The sequence below is a fragment of the Pleurodeles waltl genome, chromosome 11 (assembly GCF_031143425.1).
Source record: "Pleurodeles waltl isolate 20211129_DDA chromosome 11, aPleWal1.hap1.20221129, whole genome shotgun sequence".
NCBI classification, from domain to species: Eukaryota; Metazoa; Chordata; class Amphibia; order Caudata; family Salamandridae; genus Pleurodeles; species Pleurodeles waltl.
In genome coordinates, this window is record NC_090450.1 from 431,151,533 (window position 1) to 431,164,896 (window position 13,364).

Sequence of the window (13,364 nt, forward strand, 5' to 3'; positions counted from 1 at the left end):
CACTGGTTGAATATTCCATCTAATGTCCGCTGATCTCATTCCCACTTGTGAGGAGATGTTGTTAACCTGCTCAACTAATCCGCTATGGTATTTCGTAGGCCTGGGACATGCACCGCTGTTATGTGCACTGAGTGCTGGATACAACATTTCCAAATGGTCTGCGCTTCTCGAGATAGCAGGTGGGAACGTGTTCCTCCTGGCTGTTGAGATAGTGCATTGAGGTGGTATTGTCTGTTCTGACAAGCATCGTCGATCCTCAAATCCTCGGAAGGAAGGCTTGTAAAGCATAATACACTGCTCTCAGCTCGAGAAGGTTGATGTGAAAGAGATGGTGAGAAGGGGGCCATTTGCCGCTTACCCGAAGGTCCTGAAGGCATTCACCCCATCTGGTCAGTGATGCGTCTGTCGTTACTATCATTGGAGCAATCTGTGGCAAGAAGTTGAGACCTCTTGAGATGTTTTCAGGGCTTTCCACCAATCGAGAGAAGCCATCATGAGTGGTGTTATGAGGACCGTGTCGTCGAAGGATCCTTGTGCCTGCGGCCATTGTTTGTCCAGCTCCTCTTGAATTGGACACATGCGCAGCCAACAGTACGGAATGAGACTTATGCACGACAACATCATCCCTAGTAAGGGCTTGTACTGACAAACTGAAAGACACTTTTTTCTTTGGAATCGCTTCTCTAGGGAGATTAACTTGTTTTGCCTGTCCACCGTTGGATAGGCTTTGGCCTGTTGTGTGTCCAATATAGCCCCTAGGAAGGCTAACCGATTCGAAGGTTCAAGGAATGATGTTTCCCTGTTTAGAGCAAGGCCCAAGTCCTTGAAAAGGCACAGAGTCGCCCTGACTGACTTGCGCGCTGACTGGACATCGGAAGCTTTCACTAGCCAGTAGTCTAGATAGGCAAAAACCTGGTGATTCTTTCTTCTTAGGTAGGCTGCAACTGGAGCCAAACATCTGGTGAAGATTTGTGATGCTGAACTTAGCCCAAAGGGGAGGACCTTGAACTGGAAGTGTTTGCCATTGACAACAAACCTCAGGTACTTCCTGTGTAGTGGATGAATGGAAATATGAAAGTACGTGGCTTGAAGGTACAGAGACGCTATATAGTCTGCTCTGTTTAGAAGTTGGAGGACGTCTTGCACCTCTATGGCTCCTTTGCTCAGCATGGTTGCAACTTTTAAGCTGAGCAGACGAAGATGTCTTTGTCGAGTCTGGGATGGAGGCATTAACGGGGGAATCTGAATGAACTCCAAAACTTGTCAAATCAAATCAAATCAAATCATTAACATTTATAAAGCGCGCTACTCACCCGTGCGGGTCTCAAGGCGCTAGGGGGGAAAGGGGGGGTTATCGCTGCTCGAACAGCCAAGTCTTTAGGAGTCTCCGGAAAGCGGAGTGGTCCTGGGTGGTCCTGAGGCTGGTGGGGAGGGAGTTCCAGGTCTTGGCCGCCAGGAAGGAGAAAGATCTCCCACCCGCCGTGGAGCGGCGGGTGCGAGGGACGGCAGCAAGTGCGAGGCCAGCGGAGCGGAGGGGGCGGGTGGGGACGTAGAAGCTGAGGCGTCTGTTGAGGTATTCCGGTCCCTTGTTGTGGAGGGCTTTGTGTGCGTGGGTGAGAAGACGGAAGGTGATCCTTTTGCTGACTGGGAGCCAATGCAGGTGTCTCAGGTGTGCGGAGATGTGGCTGTTGCGGGGTACGTCAAGGATGAGGCGGGCCGAGGCGTTTTGGATGCGTTGCAGGCGGTTTTGGAGTTTGGCTGTGGTCCCGGCGTAGAGGGTGTTGCCGTAGTCCAGGCGGCTCGTGACGAGGGCGTGGGTCACGGTTTTTCTGGTGTCGGCGGGGATCCAGCGGAAGATCTTACGGAGCATGCGGAGAGTGAGGAAGCAGGCGGAGGACACGGCGTTGACTTGCTTGGTCATGGTGAGAAGAGGGTCCAAGATGAAGCCGAGGTTGCGGGCGTGGTCTGCGGGGGTCGGTGCGGTGCCGAGGGCCGTGGGCCACCAGGAGTCGTCCCAGGCGGACGGGGTGTTGCCGAGGATGAGGACTTCCGTTTTTTCAGAGTTCAGCTTTAGGCGGCTGAGCCTCATCCAATCTGCGACGTCCTTCATACCCTCTTGTAGGTTGGTCTTGGCGCTGGCGGGGTCCTTGGTGAGGGAGAGTACAAGTTGGGTGTCGTCGGCGTAGGAGGTGATGATGATGTCGTGCTTGCGTACGATGTCGGCGAGGGGGCTCATGTAGACATTGAAGAGTGTCGGGCTGAGCGATGAGCCTTGAGGTACGCCGCAGATGATCTTGGTGGGTTCTGAGCGAAACGGAGGGAGGTAAACTCTTTGGGAGCGGTTAGCGAGGAAGGAGGCGATCCAGTCCAGGGCCTGGCCTTGGATCCCGGTGGAGCGTAGGCGGGTGATTAGGGTGCGGTGACAGACGGTGTCAAAGGCAGCCGAGAGGTCGAGGAGAATGAGGGCGACTGTTTCACCGTTGTCCATCAGGGTTCTGATGTCGTCTGTGACTGAGATGAGGGCGGTTTCCGTGCTGTGGTTGGTTCGGAATCCGGTTTGTGAAGGGTCGAGCAGGTTGTTGTCTTCCAGGAAGGTGGTCAGCTGTTTGTTGACGGTCTTTTCTATTACCTTGGCTGGGAAAGGTAGAAGAGAGATGGGGCGGAAGTTTTTCAGGTCGCTTGGGTCAGCCGTAGGTTTCTTTAGTAGGGCGTTGACTTCAGCGTGCTTCCAGCATTCGGGGAAGGTAGCAGAAGAACCAAATTGAATTACATCCAGCACCCATTTGTCCTTGGTTATTTGCCACCAGCGCTGGATATGATGCTTTAAGATTCCATGGAAGACTGTAGGAGAAGAGTGGGGAGGAACCAGCTAGAGGTAGTCATTGCCTACGTCAGTGCCTCTCTTTAGATTGTCGCCCCGTCTTGCTCTTGAGATAGGGCCTGATGTAAGCTGCGGGGGGCGGCTGCCTCTGTTGATATTGTGGCCTAGAAGCCTGGAATGTGGTAGAGTAGGATGGGTACCTATAGTGCTGGTATCCTCCACGAAACGAAGGTTGACCTCTGCCCCTGGCTCCTCGAAAAGGCAGCTTTCTGTACTGCAGAGTGCCCAATGGTCTGGCTGTCTCCGTGTCTGACTTTATAGTCCAAAGTGCATCATCGATGTGCTTCCCAAAGAGCGCCTCTCCATCATAGGGAAGATCCAAAATTTTCATCTTAACTTCGGGGTGAAAGTTAGTGGCTTTGATCCAACCCTGACGCCTCAAGACAGCTGACCCAGCAAGCAGCCTAAAGCCCATGGCGGCGATATCAAGCGCGAAATCAATGATTTCTGCCGAAGACCCTTGTCCTTCCATGAGCACCTTTTTTTCTTCCATCTTGGAACTCTCTGAGAGTCCTTCTAAGCATTGAGACATGTCTGACCAGAGCTACCGGTCATATCTACCAAGGAGAGCAAGAAAATTGGCAGCCCTTACCACAATAGCAGACATTGAGGAAAAACGCTTGCCAATGTTATCTAGGCGTCTCCCCTCTTTATCTAGTGGTGTGGTCAATGGTGTGGAAGGATTTCTGGAACGACATTGGGCAGCTTGTGAAATCACAGAGTCCGGTTTTGGGTGGCCTGTGAGGCAAGCAGGAGCATCATCTGCAGACTTATATTTTTTTGTCCAACCTCGATAGCACTGCAGGGACTGTTGCAGGATTCTCCATTATCTTCAAGCTCTGGCTCCAAACATGATCAATTATAGGGATAGCCCTGACCGTCTTTCTGTGAGGCTCCTTAAAATCGTAGAGGAAACATTCATGCTGAGTCGCAGACATTGGTAGATCGAACCGTGTGGCTGCTCGTTCTAGCAGGTTATGAAAGCCACCAATATCCTCAGGAGAAGACTCTACAACAGGTGTCGCACGAGGTGCAGGAGCTGGTATAATATTATCATCCCATTCGTCATTCACTGTCTGAATTTCTCCCTCCTCAGCATCCTCATCAGAAGAGGCTTGCCCCTGCACAGGTGTAGATTGTGGAGAATGTTGGGGCCTAGGTGGAGTTATATGTTGTGTTTGTTGAAACTGCTGAGGAGTTGGTGATATAGCAGGAAGTGTTGCCTGATACGCCGATGAAGGCTTTGGCAGAAAACGTTCCCCATAATCCATCAACATTGCTTGTAAATCCAAAACCAACCCGGGGGAGACCTACCAGCCCTGGTTGTTGCTGCTCATAATAGTGCTGGTCATAGCAGGAGCCATCGTCATCTGAATACCTCTGGCATTTGACTCGTAACTGGAAAGGACTGCTGGCCACTCCATAAAGGCCATCTTCTTCTGAGTCATCTTCATCCAACAGCTGCAAAGGTAGAAGGCTCAAGACTTTACTAGGAGATGTTATTGAGGGAGTCAAATGGTACTTTTTGACTTTCCTTTGCGCAGCCTGGTCCATCGACAAGAACAGAGGTAAGGAACATGGTCTCTGTATTTTTGCTGTAATCTTCGTCGCCGACGAGAAATGAGACGCCGCCGACGGTGTCGACAAAATCATCGCCGACGGTGGATTCATCGACGAGAGCGCCGAAGGATCAAGCGTTGTCGGTGGTTGAAAGGTCATCGGCGGTTGGAGTATTGTCAAAGATGCCGTTGAGGGTTGAAGCGCCATCGCCGAGGCCGTCGACAGTAAAAGAGTCGTCGACGAGGCCATTGTCGGTAAGGTCATCATCGACAGTGGAAGCGCCGACAGGTGTTTGTCGACGGAAGCAACAATGGCAGCAGCGTCGACGAGGTGAGTTGCATAGACAAAGACTGCTGTGACGGCGAAGAGATAGGGCGTGCCGTTGACGAGGATGAGCAGACTGACATAGACAGTGTGACGACGGTAGATGTCGTCGTCAAGGCATGAGCCGTCGATGGTGTTACCGTCGATGATGATCCAAATCTCCTCAGAAACTATATCCGAGAGAACAACTGAGCAGAGCTCAAAGGAGACTCCTTAGCACGACGTGTGGTGGAAAATCTGAGGGAAGTCAGCTCCTCACAGGAGGGTTCTAGAGGGTGATGTGTTCTGATTGGTTGTCTTTTGAGTTTGGTCCTTTTTTACAAAACAACTGTGATATGTTTCTAAGTTAGAGGCCGACCTAATGCATCTAAACCTTAATATGCTATTGGGCATAGCTTCTGTATTACACCGGGGACTCCCATCTCGACGACGACGGGAAGGATTGAAGCATGTGAATCTATGCAAGTTCCAATACTGGAGTAACTATAGCTTTCTATGCACTGGTTTTTATTACCTGAACTCAGACGATCCTTCTGACCTTTCAACCCTGGGGTAGAACCTACTTGACGTACCCCTGCCAATAATCCTGGGAGGAGATTTCAATACTCTATTGGATGTAAAGCTTGACAGATTGACCAGGAGGGATAGTACCAATACCTCAAAGGTTAGGTAGGCCCTGAAAAGTATGTTGCAGGATATGGGTGTGGTGGATGTGTGGCAACGTAGAATGGGACAGCAGAGAGGGTATACATTGCATAGTAAGACGTATGATCATTTTTATAGACTGGACTATTTCTTTGTAGGTCGAAGGAGTTAGGGAGATCAACCATCTGCCAGGGCACCTCTGACCATACAGCTGTGACAGTGATGATGGAACTTCCCGTTCAACGGAAGAATTCCAGATGGGCTCTTAACTAGGCACTCCTCTCAGATACAGCCAACAGGCAGACTTTGAAGGTGGTCAGTCAGGTCTTCTTTATGGATAATATTGGGTCTGCTCCCATAGCCATAGTCTGGGAACCATATAAAACTTTTATTTGTGAGGTCCTCCAGAGTCAGGCTTCCTATAAAACCAGGAGTGCAAGAGAAGAGCTGAGTTCCCTCAAGGAAGAAATATGCCTTTTAGAGGCGCTTCTACAAGCGCAGACCTCTAGGGCAGAGCAGAGGCAAGCCCTCAAGAGATTAGAGGAAGCACATAGTAGTTATAATTAAGCTTGAAAGGAAGTGTCAGGAAAAAAGGCAGGGGGTCTTAGTTAAGCTTTTCAAGTACAGGGGGATAAGTGGGGCAAAGCTGGGATGGAAAGTGGGAGCCGAGCAGGCCAGCAACACTATTAAAGGACTGGCTGTCAACCACCAAGGAGAGGTCACTGACAGATGAAACAAAGTATAATTTACTCGCTTTTTTCTCTTCTCTCTATAAAGAGGAGGGTAAGCCAGACCTAGAGAAGTTTAGGAGTTGGCTGAGAGATAAGGGACTGCCGGGGCTAACAGATGAGGGGAAGAATGTCTTGGCGATTAGGATCATCAAATCGGAAATTAGGAAACATTTGGAAAGTGAAAAAAATGGGAAGTCAGTGGGCCCAGATGCCATCCCCTCTGTGCTATATAAATTGTTAAAGGAGGTGATTATTTCAATATGGGGAAAGTTATTCAACGCTATTCATTTATGGGGGCCCAGATTCTTGAACCATGGTAAACCCAGCTCGGGATGCTAAGAAGGCAGATTTATGTAGGCCGATTTCATTACTAAACACTGATTGTAAGATGTTCACCAGTATTCTTGTAAGTAGGATCGGCATTTGCCTCCCCAACTAATACACCCAGACCAGAAGAGTTTTATTCTCAAGCGGAAGATCCATGATTTCACACAATAGCTCATTAGTACAACTGATCTAGCTCTTCCTTATACTGCTCCTCTGACTGTATTCAGAATGGATGCAGCCAAAGCTTTCAACAGAGTCTGTTGGGAATACCTGTGGGAGGTTTTAAGGGCATTGCGGTTCATCCCAAATTTTATCTCTTCTCTGCAATGGCTCTACGTAACCCCATCAGCACAAATTTTTCTCAATGGGGTGTTGACCAAGAGTTTCAATATTTACAGAGGTACTAGGCAGGGCTGCCCCCTCTCCTTTTTTAAATCTATTGAAGCCATTTGCCAAAACGCTCAGCATAGATCGTAAAGTAATTCCAATTATATCACAAGTGTTCAGCACTGAGATTAGACTATGGGGGTTATTCCAACTTTGGAGGAGGTGGTAATCCGTCCAAAATGTGACGGATTTACCACCAGCCGTATTACGAGTTCCATAGGATATAATGGACTCGTAATACGGCTGGTGGTATATCCGTCACTTTACCGTCACTTTTGGGACGGATAACCACTTCCTCCAAAGTTGGAATAACCCCCTATATGCTGATGATTTGGTTTTCCGTATGGCAGATCGGATACGACAATACCCAGAGGGAGGAATTAGCAGAGGTGTTTGCATACTTCTCTGGATATTCCATCAATGAAGGTAAATCAGATATTATTTGTTGGAATATTGCTAGGCAGCAGGGTGGTACGAAGCCAGAATTTAGATACCTGGGCATATTCATTCTTCATCATTTAGAGGCAAATTGGGCTTTTAATTCTGGGGAAGGTTGCTAGTGATATCGATAAGTAACTTATTAGATAGAGGAACCTCACAATTAACTATATTTGGACGGGAAAACTTGATCAAAATGAGTATTCTACCTAAGCTGACACACCTTTTGAATTGTATTCCTCTTCCCTTCCCCCGAATCACAAATTGTTAAGATTCAGGGGGAAATAATCTCTTATATGGGCCTCTGGGGCAGTTAGACTGGCATGGAAGAAACTGAGACGTAGGTTGGAGAAAGAAAACTTGGCATTACCTGATCTGGGGAAGTATTGTGCTGCTAGAGACACCAGATTTTACAACGTGGGGTCGGCTGCTAATGACCATGACAAAGAATCTGGGGACTTATTTTCTGCTGTACAAGTCTGGCGACCCAGAATATTTAAAACAAAGTAAGGCTAAAGGTAGTAAATGCAGCTATTAGGCTTTGGTATAAAATCAGGAAGGCCCTGGGTATCAAATGCTACTCATTTTTCTTCCCTAACTGAGAGTCCCCAGGTATGCCTGAATGTCTGCAAGATAGCTTGTGTCTTCCTTTGAGGGACGCTGGAATAGCACTGTGTGGGGATATCTTTACTGTGTAGGGTCTGGTACCTTGGGAGGTACTGATCAGCAAGACCAATGACCAAGGTTCACATTTGTCCAATTAATCTCTTGGTATAATGGCTAGAAGCAAGAAATCAGAGGCCCATTGAGATCAAGAGTAGGTTACAGGCCACACAGACTATAAAAAAAAGAGGTCTCTATTTGGTACTGGATGCTGTTGTATGCCGAGGAAAGTGAATTGAAAACTTATTTCTTGATCTGGGATAGTGGGATGCCAGAGTGGGACTTACAACATTTGTGGTAAACAATCTCTCAGGCTTCTACATCAAGTTGTTAGACCAGCAAATTTAAAAAGGAACCACTTTTTTACACTCAACAGGATTTTCTGGTCTCACCAAAAGATTGCAAGATTCGCAAAAAATCGGGTCCTGAGATGTAGATACGGCCACCCGGAGGCAAACGATGAACATTTGTTCTTTTCTTGGCCTTTGCTTATGAAAATCTGGGAAGATGTGAGCAAGCTCCTTGCGGGGATTTTTGGAGCTGCTATTGTGGTCTTATTTGGGGTAGACATTGCAACCAACTACTTTCTAAATGCTGCACAGAGGTCCCTCCTGTTTTATCTGCTGCTTCTTCGTAGAAGCTAAACTTGTAAGAATTGGCTCAATCTTATAGCCACCTCTATGGGAACGTGGCTAAGGGCTGCTCGCTTGACTTGTAAATCTGGATATCGTCGGTGTCTGTAGATGAGACGCTACCTCCTGGGATTGTTTTTCGAGATGGGAAGGAAAGATAGACACAAAACACCAAGCAATGAATACACCTGGGTGCTAGGATGTTACGGGCCTTTAGGGCTCGTCTCTATGGCTGTGGCTATCACTGCCACTTGGATTGTGGTCAGTCTCAAATGTATCAGTACCAGAAGCAATGGCTTGCTCGGTGATATGAGGACAAGAAGAAAAAAGAAACGCTGTCTCTAGCACAAATGTATGGAAATAATGTTGACCACGAATGTGCTGCATAATTTTACGTTTTCTTGTCATATAATTTAGAAAGCCTTCCTGCACAATTTTGACCTCCACTTCCACATAATCGTGGTAGCCCTGACAATGGTACAGACCGAAAGGGAGTTATGGGGATGTCGACATGATGATGCAACCCACAATTTACATGAGACCATTAAACAATGTCCATAATTGACAGTTGCATGAGAATTAGGGGCATTTATACCACTTCACTGTGTGCAATAAAAGCACACAATTTATGTGGCAATGTATGGACATGTTTATGCATATTTCATATTATTTTTCAGCATTTATTAGGAAATCATTCTTTGTTTTAAACATAGGTAAACACATATTAAAAACATTTCAGCATTTTCAAAAACGTATTTAATTGTGTAGTTGAGTAAAAATGCAGGGTTTTAGAGGAGATAGGCTGCCGCCAACAAGACAGAGCTAATAATGTGCTTTGATTTCAACTGAATATTCATCTTTCAAGAACAGATTCCTTATTGCAAAATGGGCAATGGTTAAAACTTGAATTACTAAACTGCGCCTGCAATTTTCAGCAAACAATGGGTTCTAACTGCAAATATTTAGAACGTGCATGGTCTGTCTGGTTTGCAAATTAATGACGGAACAATGGTGAAGTTTTGAAGAGAAGTTTTATGCTGTCATTATATAATCGCTTCATTGGAGACTAGCGATATGGACAGAATAAAATCAGGGTAAATCTAAGCTCGCCCTTGGATGAAATCTATATTTAAAAGACAAATGAATCTGTGAAACAGTATCCTCTGCCAGTGAAATGCTACGGCACTAAGTGCAATAAAATCAACCAAATACTGTCACATTTCATTCAAAAGATGCCAGGTTGTGGCACGCCACTTAATCTCGTCCAACAATGAAACATTACGTTTTTACTTTTTATTCACCAGTATAGGTCAATTATCCTTATTAAAGACTTCTACACACCATGTAACAACAAAGTTATAGCTACATAATGCCTTAACTATCACATTTCATCATATTATCCAACTTTAGCTTGCTCTCCTTTGTCCCCTATCTACAGCATCCCTTGACCTTCCAACAAAGGATTCAAATTTTAAGTTTCACAAGATGAATATCTGTGCTCAAGCCATCTTTCGTGTCCTGTGAAACAATGCATTAAATCCTTTGAAGATTCCGATTACCAGCCATTTGTTACCTAAATGCCGCCCTTTTCAAGCCTAGTCCCAGCTAACATTAAATCGCTGGAATAGTTCATCTGGTCAAAATGAAATGCTTCTATAATCTGGCACTGTAATCCTTGGACGCGCTAATAAACATTAACTAAAGATTGGGACTACTGAATCTGAAATTTAAGTGCATCTGCTTGAAATGTATGGATTAGCCTTGTGCTCAATTAGTATATCTCACAGGACAGCAATAAGACATTGGACTTTCTTTGTTGTCTTTTGTTTAAATTTCAAATGCATGTTCAAGTGACAACATGAGGCAACATGAGGATATGTGGACAACTTGAACTAGTTTGATTTGACGACAATGTGATTTCAGATAATATGGCGCCGTCCCGTATGTAGTTTTTAATGTTCAAAACGCATACCTGCATGTCTTCGATTCTGATCCTGTAAGCAACGGTTGTAGCGTTTTTCAAAAACACTGATTCGTCTCGTAGCTTTAAACTCGCTCAAAAAGCTGTGCTCTTCTTTTTGTGTGTGCTCTGCCAAGACCTCCTTGGTCAGGCCCATCTTCTTGAAAACGTCCTTCTCTAGGTTTGCAGATGTGCTGGAGGGAGGAGGGAGTGGCGATCTGTTGTCCACACGTTTCTCCACAATAGATCCATCATCAATTATTTCTTAAAAGCAAATGGAAGAACAAGTAGCGTTAATGATAGAAAATCATACATTTTCTTTTAGGTTATGGGACAACTATGTTCCCAAACTACCTATCAGACAACTTATTTGTAAATGAATTATTTCAAGGCATATTCATTTCCATATATCCTCTATAACCCATTAGCCATGATAGTAAAACAATTTATTTTCACTTTACCCTGAAGAAAACAGTTAACACCTTTTTATTTAGAAATAGAAAAGTGCAAAGATTAATTCGCTTAGAACAGGTTTGATTCTTATAACCCATATGTTCCTGAAGTTATGACATTTTATTTTTATATAAAGGTATGAGTCAATCATTGGTTTTATAAACTTAAACTGTCCCATTAATTTGACATTTTAGAGAGATAAAAAACTGGCTGCCATATGGTAGCTAAATAAATGGTGAGTGAGAATCAATGACTCTCCTGATATTAGGTCTGTGAAAGTTACAGTGTTTGTTTTCTCATTGTATATAATGTTTGCTGTACTACAAATGAAAACAATATTTTCTGTGTATACTACGAAGCAAGGGCCACTGCAGGGACTAAACAACATAAAAATGCTTAAAGATGATATCACGTCAGAGTTGTACAATGTAGTGTTGGGGCCCTAGTCCCCCATGCTACTAAAAGAGATACGACACGACACAGTTTCTTGGTAGGTGGAACTGGCCCTGGGCACGTGCGCCCGGCCCTTTTTATTGCCAGGGTCACCTGACCGGTGACGCCTGTGTTGGGTGGGTGTGGGGTGTAGGTGGGAGGCCAGCCCGCAGCAGAGAGGCTGGCCAAACACTAGAACGTGTCCAGCAGGACACTACATTCCTCCAAAACTTTGAGGAACAAAAACAAAGTCCAACCTGAAAGAGAAAAACACAGTAACAAAAACACCACCATCAGTCTCTCGGCCTCGAGAAGGCAGGCCGCAGGATTGCCGTGGGCAGGTGCAGCTGGGAGCACCCGGATCTTTCTGCACGAGTTCATGATTTAACCAGCCACAGCCGGGCACGAACACAGTGTGGAAGAAATCCGGACTCAGACAGTCAGATGGTTGGTTAAGTGTCCACTGATGTGCCGTGGTTCAGTCCTGTGGGCACTCGTGGCGAGGCTGGTGGTGTTTACAGTTCAATTTGTTCGAATAGGGCGTATCTTTCGAATTGGATGTGTCATTCGAATTGGGTGCATCACGAACGTTGGTGGAGTCCACTGTTAATCTGCTTGCCGAGACATCCTGGCTTCACGAAGGCCAATCCCTCGAAGACGGATGACATCTGTGATGGCATGAAGTCCTCCTCTGAAACCTTTGTACATTCTGACACTCTGATGGCAAAACTGCTTCCAGACCACCTCTCGGTTGTGGACTCTTCACTCTGGAACTTCCTCGAGGCCTTTTCGATGGGTTTGCCACGGGATTGGCATGGACTGTGCTGGGCTGCGTGTGGGCCATCTGCCGGCCGCTGCAGGCTCTCCGACAGGAGCCATGGTCATCTCATTCGTGCAACCACAAGGGTGGATGTTTCGTGGTCAGGGCGCTTGCCAACATGGATCAGGTGCATGCGGGCTCTCAGACGGTCTTAGGGCAATTGTCTCTCACGTTGCCAGGAGGGTGTCTAGTTGGTGTCATGTTATTTCACTGAAGACAGTCTTGGTGTGCTGTGATTTGTTGGAGTCTCCATTGCACAGCCTTGCTTGTCTCCCTGACTTCATCGGTGGGGCAGTGTCCAGTCCTCTCTCAAGCTTGAGAGGCCCCTTGTCTGGGTTGTCACGCGACTGCTTGTGGTCTGCTCTGGGGCTGCTTGTGTGCCACATAGGGCAGCTGCAAGACCTCCTAGGAGCCACTGCCTAGTCGCTCGTGCAATTGCAGGGGGTAGATGGGTCTAGGTCACGACGTGCTCTTGTCACCGAGAGCAGGATACAGTCAGGGCGAGCAGTTGGTCACTGGTTGACTGGTTCTTCAGACCATTAAAGCAGAGGTGTAGGACTCCAGTCTGGTTGTTTAACTGCTCCTTTGATGGATACCGTGATGCACATGGCAATGATGGTTCTTGCCATTTGGAGACGTGGACGACAAGTGATGTTGCTGGAGTGAGGGTGATTGGAGGGACTTCGCCATAGCTAGTGCAGTCTTTCTTTTCCTCATGTGCAGATGCTGGCAGTGATGCCATCTGCTTTAAGCAGCCGGTGACAGGTGGCTTGGACGGTCACACTGTGAAGCGCGGGGCAAGTACGCGGTTCGCGCATGGCGTCTTACGTTTGGTACTCCCGCTGAGCTGTCTCCAGTGACGTCCCCGCACCCCTGTGGCGGTCTTGTCTGTGGGTGCACTCTTTCTTTGTTGCATGAGTCCTCCAACTCTCCACCCTGTTGATCTTCCGTTCTTGTTCTTCTGTGGTCGTCAGGTGTTGCAGTGTGACAGGTGATGTCACACAATCTTCTTTCTTCCTTCTTCATAGCGTGGTGCTGCGCCACGCTTTCTTCTCCTTTGTTGTGTGGACCTTTAGAAGGTCCTGTCCTGTCCAAGGACTAGGCGTTTCTC

General features: G+C 46.8%; 1 protein-coding gene across 2 annotated transcripts in view; it reads right to left on the minus strand.

The window, feature by feature from the left end:
- The window catches only part of PER2 (period circadian regulator 2), a 441,952-nt gene that overhangs the window by 132,252 nt on the left and 296,336 nt on the right, over positions 1–13,364 (minus strand). For both annotated transcript variants that reach the window (XR_011199417.1, XM_069213793.1), the window contains exon 18: positions 10,561–10,812. Coding sequence is in view for 1 of the 2 variants with exons in the window: in XM_069213793.1 (XP_069069894.1) it covers positions 10,561–10,812 (252 nt within the window). In the remaining variant the exon portion in view is untranslated. The remainder of the gene's footprint in view (positions 1–10,560; positions 10,813–13,364) is intronic.